The sequence below is a fragment of the Podarcis erhardii genome (genome assembly GCF_964252035.2).
Source record: "Podarcis erhardii genome assembly, chromosome: 2".
In the NCBI taxonomy this organism is placed as follows: Eukaryota; Metazoa; Chordata; class Lepidosauria; order Squamata; family Lacertidae; genus Podarcis; species Podarcis erhardii.
In genome coordinates, this window is record NC_138498.1 from 27,563,848 (window position 1) to 27,574,329 (window position 10,482).

The 10,482-nt window shown below is 41.4% G+C and overlaps 1 protein-coding gene across 3 annotated transcripts in view; it reads right to left on the reverse strand.

Annotated features, from left to right (window-relative positions):
- The window catches only part of SLC39A11 (solute carrier family 39 member 11), a 258,114-nt gene extending 252,366 nt beyond the window's left edge, over window positions 1-5,748 (reverse strand). For 2 of the 3 annotated variants that reach the window (XM_081849902.1, XM_081849900.1), the window contains exons 1-3: window positions 5,641-5,748; window positions 2,462-2,594; window positions 1,855-1,893 (exon numbers count right to left, since the gene is read on the reverse strand). In XM_081849902.1, the coding sequence (XP_081706028.1) occupies window positions 1,855-1,893; window positions 2,462-2,569 (147 nt within the window). In that variant the 5' untranslated portion in view covers window positions 2,570-2,594; window positions 5,641-5,748. The remainder of the gene's footprint in view (window positions 1-1,854; window positions 1,894-2,461; window positions 2,595-5,640) is intronic. The other variant, XM_081849901.1, reaches the window with a different exon arrangement.
- Between the last annotated feature and the right edge of the window lie 4,734 nt (window positions 5,749-10,482).

Consider the following 10,482-nt stretch of genomic DNA (forward strand, 5'->3'; position numbering starts at 1 on the left):
TTTGACAAGGGGTCCCCTCAAAATCACCAGCCAATCATAGGTCAGCTGTGTCTACAGATGAATTATATAATTTGTTGGTGGTTTTTGTAACATGCAGAAAACAGCATTCTTAGAGGGTGGGGTGGGGTGGGGGTGGGTGGGTTCTGTGGGGGGAGAGAGGAAAAATGGGGGTGGGAACAAGGATGATATGTTTTTGGATAATATGTCTTGTTATAATTTTGAATAAAAAAATTAAATCTATATATATAATTTGTTGGTGGTTTTGTTGTCATCTTATGAAGTTCCTGAGGATCTGTGAGTTGGATAAAACTTTCTGCATTGCTGGCAAGCACTGGATCTGTGATTTTATTTTATTTTTTACTGTGCTGTCTTTTCAAAGTAATTATTTTGTTCCTAGATTTTCCACTTAACAAAATTTTAGATGCAGCAGCTTGCAGCTCCATCTCCAGAGCTGGCTATATTTGCAATTATCATCTGGAAAAAATTATGGCATAACGAACAATTTTACATTCCAACTAAGTTATATGTAAGAGATTGTATGTTCTCAGAGTAATAGAAAATGTTTATGTTTGCCTCCTTGTTATGTCTCCAAAACTCTTTATTTGTTTATTTTTCAGGGTGAAAATGGAACGCATGTATTTGGTTTTTGTCATTTTTTAAATCAGGTTTCAACATTTCCATAAATTTTACATCCATAGCCATGAAACGTTAAGTGGTGGCTCTGACACCACATCCACCTTGTTTTTTTACAAACTGAAAATTCAATTTCCCCTCACGAATGTTTCTACAAGGAGAGGGGGGACCCAAGAGACCCAAATAAAAACCACAACTGCAGCTAAAGCAGTCTCCCTTGAGTTGTACCCAATGAAGTCATTGTTACGATGTGATACGATACGATGATACGATACGATACGACACGATAATCTTTATTGTCATTGTCTCATACAGAACAACGAAAATCTACATCAGACATTCAGAAATCAACAAGCCTGCTATCCCAGCTATCCCAGCCTGGTTAGCCCCCTAAAAACTCTGATACCCCATAATCACATAATTACATACTCCCATAGAGACTACCTTATGCTGCGTTTAAAACCAAAATTGCATTTGAATAGAAACTGTTTCTCAGGCAGCTAGTCCTAGTCTTTATAACCCTGTACCTTCTTCCAGAAGGCAGAAGCTGAGAGAGATCATTTCCGGGGTGTGCACTATCCTGTACTATCTCTGCAGCTTTCTTATGGTATCTGGAAGCATAGATTTGATCCAAGGTAGGAAGAGTGCACCCAATTATTCTCTCTGCAGTCTTTATAACCCTGAACAACATTGTTTTTTCACTGACTGTGCAGCTCCCAAACCACTCACAGAGGCCTATTGGGGCAAGGACTTCCACCTGTGCCACGAGACCTTAACTCCCTCTCCCCTCCCAATTCACCCCCTGAAATCTGCTCCAGAGGACTGGGGGGAACCCCTGGACCAGATATGAGGGTGATGGGGATGGGAAAGGCAAGACACAGAGGAAGTCCCATCACACAGGCGGAAGCTACAGCACTAACTTTGTTGGCTATAACCCCCTTAACTTTGAAATAAAATTCAGTACAGGATAAATGCATTACCTGGCATCAGAGACAACATTACACCTGCTCTCCCCTCAGAAGTACCAACTCAAGACAGGGCATGATAAATGCTGCCCAAATTCTTCTGATATCTCACACAGATATAATTAGCCCTCAAGCAGTTATGCAAGAAACACTAATGCAAAAAGGCAGGCAAACGAAGCACCGGCGGTAGCCAAAGCGACAAGATCAGGACAGCATACAGAGCAAATTAAAAGAAACAAGGGTGTGCTACACTTACCCCTGCAGCAAAACCCAGGCTGCCATCCAGGATCCGTCTCTGCAAATTAAAACAAAAGGACTTAGATCACTACAAGAGGCAAGGTATGGCAGCTTGTTGTGTAAGAGCAAGACGAAATACAGAGTTGGAGACCTAGCCACAGTTCAGCAAAGAACTTTGGCTAACGGACACAAACTTCCACCCAACTTGCAACATCCCTGTGAGGCAGCTTGCCATATTTCCACCTGACAAGTGAGAAACTTAAACTAACAGCAACTTGTGTGTTTACTCAGCCAGGTCCATAACTCAACAGGTTATTAGCCCAGGCCCCAGGCCTAATGCTCTAAATACACCTGTATATTCAAACAAAAAAAGAACAACGGCAGAAATAGCGGAAAGGTTTAAGTCAGGAACATACAGTAACAGTGTTAATTGGACTGCACCATCCAATTAATGTTCACATTGAGCAAAATTCAATTAAATTAGCCTTCCTCCTGCTCGCCCACTGGTTTGGATGTGGGGTCAGAAGATCCCCCAGAACAGCGTGCAGGGGGAGCAGAGAGGACATTCTTCCATCTGGCAAGCAGAAAGCTGCACCCTGAGAAACGAACTGAAGTACAAGACTCACCTGCCCGCTGGAGAAGATAAACACAAGTGCTGAGCCAGCAGCTGTCAATCCCCAGGTGAAGAACGTTCCTAGCAATGCCTGTGACACTGGACTGTAACCCAGTAACATACTGAGTGCTCCTGGATTTGATGACCTAGGACAGATGTAAAGCCAACATAAAGGCAGGATACTTTCGACATTGAAGCTTCACCATTCAAAAAAAATTCTTTCCAATCAGGTTTTCAGAGGTTCCACACACACCTATTGCTCTTATTACCAGAGACAGATGGATGGATGGATAGATGGACAGATAGATGATATAATTTTCTTAATCAGATTTGCATTGCATTCTAAAGGTATTTTCCAGTGGATCTGAATAAGGGAGGTGCAATTTCAAGTGCCACAACCAGTTTGGGGCAGAACTCAGGCAAAGCTTTCTTCCAAGCATCAGTTCCCCCTTGTAAAACTGCAATATGTTTGCAACCCTGCACACAACAACAACGAAGCAAAATTCCTTAGGATTGTACTGACCATCTTGAAAGGATTATTGTGAACTTAATGAAGATTACAGAACAAATCATTTCTAGTGCAGTCCTGCTCAAAAACAAGTCCCATTGCTTTCAAGCACGTATGAAGCCTTAATTTCTTTCAGAATGAACAAAGCATCTACGCCGATGTGATATTCTTCCATTTACAGAGTCTGTCCCCAGAGGTGGACAAATTTATACATATCCAACACAGCTATTAATTATGAACAACCAAAACCAGAGGTACTCAGCATATCTTGTACATAATCCACAGAAACTCAAGGGAATGGTAAACTGCGCCTTATGCTGACTCTGCAATATTTCTGATCAAATGCCACAAAAATGAAAACTCTGGAAAAGGAACTGGAATAGGGGCGAAAAGATACAGCTTCACACCCTTGCACTCTACTTATGGCCTCCCTGTGTGGAGTTTATATACTGGAGGTGGCATGCTTTGTAATATTGACACACCTGGGGTGGGTGTTGACTCGGGGGGGATGTGGCTCTTTTAAATCCCCCCTCCCATTAAAGCAGTGGTGGCCAAACGTGGCCCTCCAGCTATTTTTGGGACTACAATTCCCATCATCCCTGACCACTGGTCCTGTTAGCTAGGGATGATGAGAATTGTAGTCCAAAAACAGTTGGAGGGCCAAGTTTGGCCAACACTGCATTAAAGTCAATGGGAGAGAAATGACTTGTACCAGGCCCATGGCTGGAGTCCATCTGTGTCATCATCAGCATGTGTCCTGATGCGAGTCCCTTGCCTTTGCTGCCTCAGAATGAGGCCGACTTTGGCCATTTCGCTGGTATCCCCCCCCCCCCCCAGTGTATCCAGGTACAGTATTTATTTATTTTTTGCTGAGAAAGTCCCTTCAGTCGGCAGAACTCAAATTCAGGATTGCTCGAACCTTCTCATGCCTAAAGCGAGACACAGCCTTTTTCACACAGGGGAGGCCCTCATCCCACACGCAAAGAGTGATTTGTTGGCAAAGCGTTCCGCTCCATCCAGTGCAGTTGCTGAGCATCAGGCCTTGCAGAATGTAATTCAGATTCATGGAGGTGAACCAGAGTCTCTCACTCAAATGCACTTTAACAACCCCATGGGGGTTCCCCCATGGGGAAAGGGTTGGATGGAGATAAACATACACACACACACACACACACACACACACCACATATACAGTGTTGTAAATTAGCCGGGCACCCGGCACGTCTTGTGACTGGCGCGGGTCCAGTTGCGATCACATGGAGATCTCTAGATGTCAGATTCACAATTAACATCTCCATTTGGCAGGTCCCTCCAGCTTTCTTAAGAAGGGCAGCAGAAGAGCTTTTTTATTGCATGTTCATCCTTTTTTCTCCAAGGATAGCTCACTAGGCTCCTCAATTAATCCCCATAATGACACTGTCAGGTAGGTTAAGAGTGACTGGCCCAATTACTCGGCTCCCTAGTTTACTAAGAACAAAGTATGATGTGGAACATGCCACAAAGCTTCCTGATAAAATAAAATAAAAAAGACTGAGCGGTGTAGCACCCAACAACCATTTGTGTTCCTGCAACAAGTTTGTAGCTAATGTACACACACACACATATCATACCACTAGACCAGGGACAGTGGGGTGGGAAGAGAGCAGCTAAGTGCTCATCCAAAACATGTGTTCAGAGTTTGGGCACAGGCCTGGGCGTAGCCACGGGACGCAGGTGGCGCTGTGGGTTAAACCACAGAGCCTAGGACTTACTGATCAGAAGGTCGGCGGTTCAAATCCCCACGACGGGGTGAGCTCCCATTGCTCGGTCCCTGCTCCTGCCAACCTAGCAGTTCGAAAGCACGTCAAAGTGTAAGTAGATAAATAGGTACTGCTCTGGCGGGAAGGTAAACGGCGTTTCCGTGTGCTGCTCTGGTTTGCCAGAAGCGGCTTAGCCATGCTGGCCACATGACCCGGAAGCTATACACCGGCTCCCTCGGCCAATAAAGCGAGATGAGCACCGCAACCCCAGAGTCGGTCACGACTGGACCTAATGGTCAGGGGACCCATTACCTTTACCTTTATGGGCGTAGCCAGGATTTTAGTTGAGGGGGGCGCAAGCCTTTGGGGGGCAACCTCAGTTAGCTATGTATTTTTATTGATTTTTATTGATTCGGGGGAGGAGGAGGGACTGCCCCTTCCTGCCCTCCCCTCTTGGCTACGCCCATGGACCCACGTATGAAGTTCCTCTTTCCCTGATCCAGCGGGCAAATTAACTTCATAAAACTAGCAACTACGAGGAAGACTTGCGAAACTTGCAACCGCACTGGAGCTGTAAGTCCTGTTCTGCACAGTCTCCTTTCAGTTGTGCAAGCACAGACCTACTGACATAACCTACCCAGAGTGCGAACTGCGCCTGAATGAATGAATGAGTCTGCTTGCCACCTTGCAAAATACAAAACCCCCACCCCCAAAAGGGGGAGGGGGAGACTCTTTTCATTAGATTTTTTATTTTTATTTTTTGCACAACCACGAATTGTTCTAATATGCACACCAAGGGATCTGATCCATAACAGTTTAATCCGTTCGACATTCGTATTTAACTAAAAAAAGATTTCCTGGTTTAACTTCCTGGGTTTTACCAGTAAGCTGCTTTAAAGACCACTCCGTTATTTAGAAAAATATACATAACGAGAATCAACTCACTGCACATGAACCACTTCTAGGACCGCGCAGGAGTTGCAAGTTATCGCAGGCGCTTCAATTCCGGCAGCCACTTCCGAGTTCCTCTGTACACGTGTCTCTCAAACAGGCGTGGCTCCGCCCACTATCCCCCCCTTCAGCCACTAGCAACGCGGCGCGGAGGTGCAGCGTGGATTCTGCGGTGCACGTCTCTTAGCTTTGGAAAAAGTGGAGCGGGCGGCCAAGCTTCTGTGAGTTCTGTGCGATCGAGGATCGCAATAGGGCTGCGAAGTTCCCGCCGACTGCCACCTTGCTTACACAGGAAGAGCTTGTTTGCTTTCCAAGGGCATGTGTTTCTATTGTAATTATTTGTATGTTGTGTGTGTGTTGGCGTGCGCGCACATACACACACACACACGTATATGTATATGATAGTTTTAATAGAAGATACATCTATAGAATAGTTTTAATTCTGTCCATGTTTAATTGTTTTAAATGATTTCTTTTCTTTCTTTTTTGAAGTTCATATTTTTATCTGTTAACCTCCTTGAGTCCCATGGGGGGAAAGGTAGGGTATAAATAAAGATATAATAATAATAATAATAATAATAATAGAATTGTAGAGTTGACTCATCTAGTCCAATCCCCTGCAATGCAGGAATCTCAGCTAAAGCATACATGACAGACAGGGTTCGAAATTAGCAGTGCGCCAGGCGCATTTTGTGCCTAAATATTCTCCAGTTGCAAGCACCTCCCAAAGTCTGAGTGCCATTTTTTCATTATTATTATTTTGCGCCTGGCTGGCACTCAAGGATTATGGAAATGTATGTGCTTTGAAGCCTCAAAGTATATGTTTAGGATAGACAATATGTTAAGGAGTTTAACAATAAAGAGTAGGGTGTTTCGAAAACTGAAGTTTGGTAACAATATTTTTATGTAAACACCAAATGAAACATGTATTAATAATCTCTGTTAAAAATGTGATATTAACAATGTGTCACTTACATGAATTGCACATTAGTTCATGCTTATCAAAATAATAAAAAAGTGTTGCTGACGCCCCCCAAAAATGGCGACTAGATATTGTTTTGGTGCCCATGACCCAAGTCCCAGGAGCCATTTGAATCAAGAACTTGTCAAAAAGTTTGATTGTTATTTTTACACTTGAATCAAGGTTCTCCTTCACTAAACCTATAGGAATAAGTACAATATCCACTATTATTGCTGTAAGCTTTACATACTGTTGTTAGCAAACAGTTGTGTTTCATGGCCACTTGACCTCAGTACTTGCAACGATGGTTTCTCTATCTATCCATATGTAATGTGTGTGTTCGTACATATATTTATGCTTACAGACACATTCCAGCTCAGTAAACCATGTCATGCAGTTTGATGAAACTGACTACAGTTCATTAGGCTGCTTTAAGGTACCATAAGAGTTGCCTTTTTGCTTCTGAAAATGGGACCTTCTCACGTGGAAAGAAGCCTTCATCACATTGATACCTAAATCAGAATTGGAAAAGACACAACTTAAGAATTACCGCCCCATTTCCCTTCTAAATGTGGATTAGAAATTTTTTGCAGACATTCTAGCAAACAGATTTAAAAAGGTCTTAAGTGAAGTGATTCATAAAGACCAGGCCGGCTTTCTCCCAGGAAGACATTTGTCTGCTAACACAAGGAACATTATTGACATTTTGGAACTTCTGCAAACAAATATTAATAGTAGAGCAGTGTTAATATTTATAGATGCGGAGAAGGCCTTTGACAACATTTCTTGGAAATTTATGAAGAAAAATCTGGAAGGGATGGGAGTGGGACGGGGATTTGAAAATGGGATAGAAGCAATATATTCAGAACAAAAGGCTAAACTGATAGTTAACAATGTGGTGACAGAAGAGTTTAAAATTGAAAAAGGAACACGACAAGGTTGCCCTATTTCCCCACTGTTATTCATTTCGGTCCTGGAGGTGCTCTTGAACATGATTAGAGGGGACCGGTTGGTGGAAGGAATTCAGGTCGGAGCGAAACAGTACAAACTCAAGGCTTTTGCAGATGACCTAGTTTTGACTTTACAGGAGCCAGAATCTAGTACGAAAAGGACATTACAATTAATTCAAGACTTTGGTCAGGTGGCGGGTTTTAAATTAAACAAGCAAAAAACTAAGGTATTGGAGAAAAATTTGACAGTTTCAGAGTCAGAAAGGTTTCAGAAGGAGACAGAGTTAAATGTGGTTAAAAAAGTAAAATATCTAGGGGTGAACATAACAGCAAAAAATCTGAGCTTATTTAAGGACAATTATGAAAAGTGCTGGTCAGAAATTAAGAGAGATTTAGAAAGTTGGTCAAGATTGAAACTTTCCTTGTTGGGTCGAATTGCTGCTATAAAAATGAATGTATTGCCAAGGATGCTGTTTTTATTTCAGACTTTACAGATTGTGGATAAAATGGAGTGTTTCGGGAGGTGGCAAAGAGATATCTCTAAATTTGTCTGGCAGGGCAAAAAGCCCAGAATTAAGTTCAAAATATTAACTGATGCTAAAGAAAGAGGGGGGTTTGCCCTGCCAGACTTAAGGTTGTATTATGAATCAGCAGCTTTTTGCTGGCTGAAAGATTGGCTGCTCCTTGAAAACACTGATGTGTTAGATTTGGAAGGATTTAACAATGCTTTTGGATGGCATGCATATCTGTGGTATGACAAGGTTAAGATTCACAAGAATTTCAAGAACCATATTGTAAGGAAAGCAGTGTTTAATGTCTGGACAAAATATAAAGACTTATTAGAAAATAAGACCCCAAGGTGGTTATCACCTATGGAAGCTAAAGCTGTGAAAAGACCCAATATGGAGGTCAAATGGCCGAAATACTGGGAAATATTAGAAAAAGATGGAGACAATTGGAGATTGCAGAGTTTGGAGAAACTAAAAGAGAAAGTGCGAGATTGGCTACATTACGCTCAGATTAAAGAGGCTTTTAAATTGGATAAAAAGTTAGGATTCCAGGTGGAAAAATCGAAACTGGAAACAGAACTGTTAGAACCTAAGACTAAGGTACTTTCAAGAATGTATAACTTGTTGCTGAGGTGGAATGCACAGGATGAAACGGTTAAATCAGCTATGATAAAATGGGCACAGGACATTGGGTATAATATCATGTTTGTTGACTGGGAAAAGTTATGGACCACCGGTATGAAGTTTACGGCATGTAATGCCTTGAAAGAAAACATTATGAAAATGATATATAGGTGGTACATGACCCCAGTCAAGCTTGCAAAAATATATCACCTGTCAGATAATAAGTGTTGGAAATGTAAGGAAACTGAAGGAACGTTCTTTCACCTCTGGTGGACTTGCCCCAAGGTTAAGGCCTTCTGGGAAATGATATATAATGAGCTGAAAAAGGTATTTAAGTATACCTTCCCTAAGAAACCAGAGGCCTTCCTTTTGGGCATTGTTGGCCAGAGGGTGTTAAAGAATGATCGAACATTTTTCATGTATGCGACAACAGCAGCAAGGATACTCGTCGCTAAATATTGGAAAACTCAAGATTTGCCCACGCTGGAAGAATGGCAGATGCAACTGATGGACTACATGGAGCTAGCAGAAATGACTGGCAGAATCCGAGACCTGGGAGAGGAAGCAGTGGAAGAGGACTGGAAGAAATTCAAGGACTACCTACAAAAACACTGTAAATTGTATGAGTGCTAAGAAGGATGAGGGATTTGAAAATAACAGGGCACCATAAAATTTGGTGAAAAGACTGTGAGAATGAGTGATTTTATGAGAAAAATAAATTTTGAATATATATTATGGTAAGATTAGAGATTTAAGACCTAGATAAAAATATTCAAAGTTAGGGACAAAATATTGGAAAAGTGTACAATAAGAATGGAAACAATGTGATAAATTGCTGGTTAAAATTTTATAAATATGGAAAGTAGGAGCGAGAGACGTGAGGAAGTCCAAAAATGAAGAAAAGTTGGTTATTATATGATGCTAAATTTTATGTTTGTTTTTCTTTTTTGTTTGTTTTTTGCTATGCTGTTTTTTCTTTCTATTGTAATAAAAAAACTCTCAATAAAAAATTAAAAAAAAATGAAAATGGGACCTTCTCATGTGGCCAGTCTCCTCCAAAATCAAAGAATCTTAACATTCTGTTGTTTTAAACAGTTTATTTAGGCAATTGTTATGAAACATCCATGCTTTTGCCATTATCTTACTTATTTATTTTATTTATGAATTGCCTTTCATGAGGCATCCCAAAACAATTTACAATGTAACGTACATAAAACAGTAGCATATGCAAAAACAGCTAAAGCAATTGCATTTATAAAAGCAATTACATTTTAAAAACTATAAATATATAAACAGTTTGAAACAACAACAGCACATTGAAACAATTCCAATTCCAACAAGAGGAATGCCAAATGGAACAAACTCAGTAGGTGTGGCTTTGTTCAGCACTACATCACCAAACTAGTTAAATTTATTCACGCTGTGCTGATTTTTGAAAGCAGATATCAAGAGGGGAGGAAAAGTAACAGTCTTCCCTGGATCTCTTGGCTTCTATCACAAAGAAAACAGCAGGTTTTCTGACCCTCGTGAACTTGACTCACCTTGCTATAATTTTTGCTGTACACAAAGAGCTCTGTGGGACTGCGGCTGTTTATTTGAAAAAGAGCCATGGACCTCCCAGAATAAGCAACGATCTTTAAAAACTGCATTCCTGAGCATACTTAATCTGGAAGCAGGTCCAAAACTCTGTGGGATTCTCACTTATAAACATTCATCAGAAAGGCCAGTCCAAATCGGACAAGGAAGGGTGGAGGGTGGCGCAGAGAATTAACTGTGCTACTCTGTTAAGGTA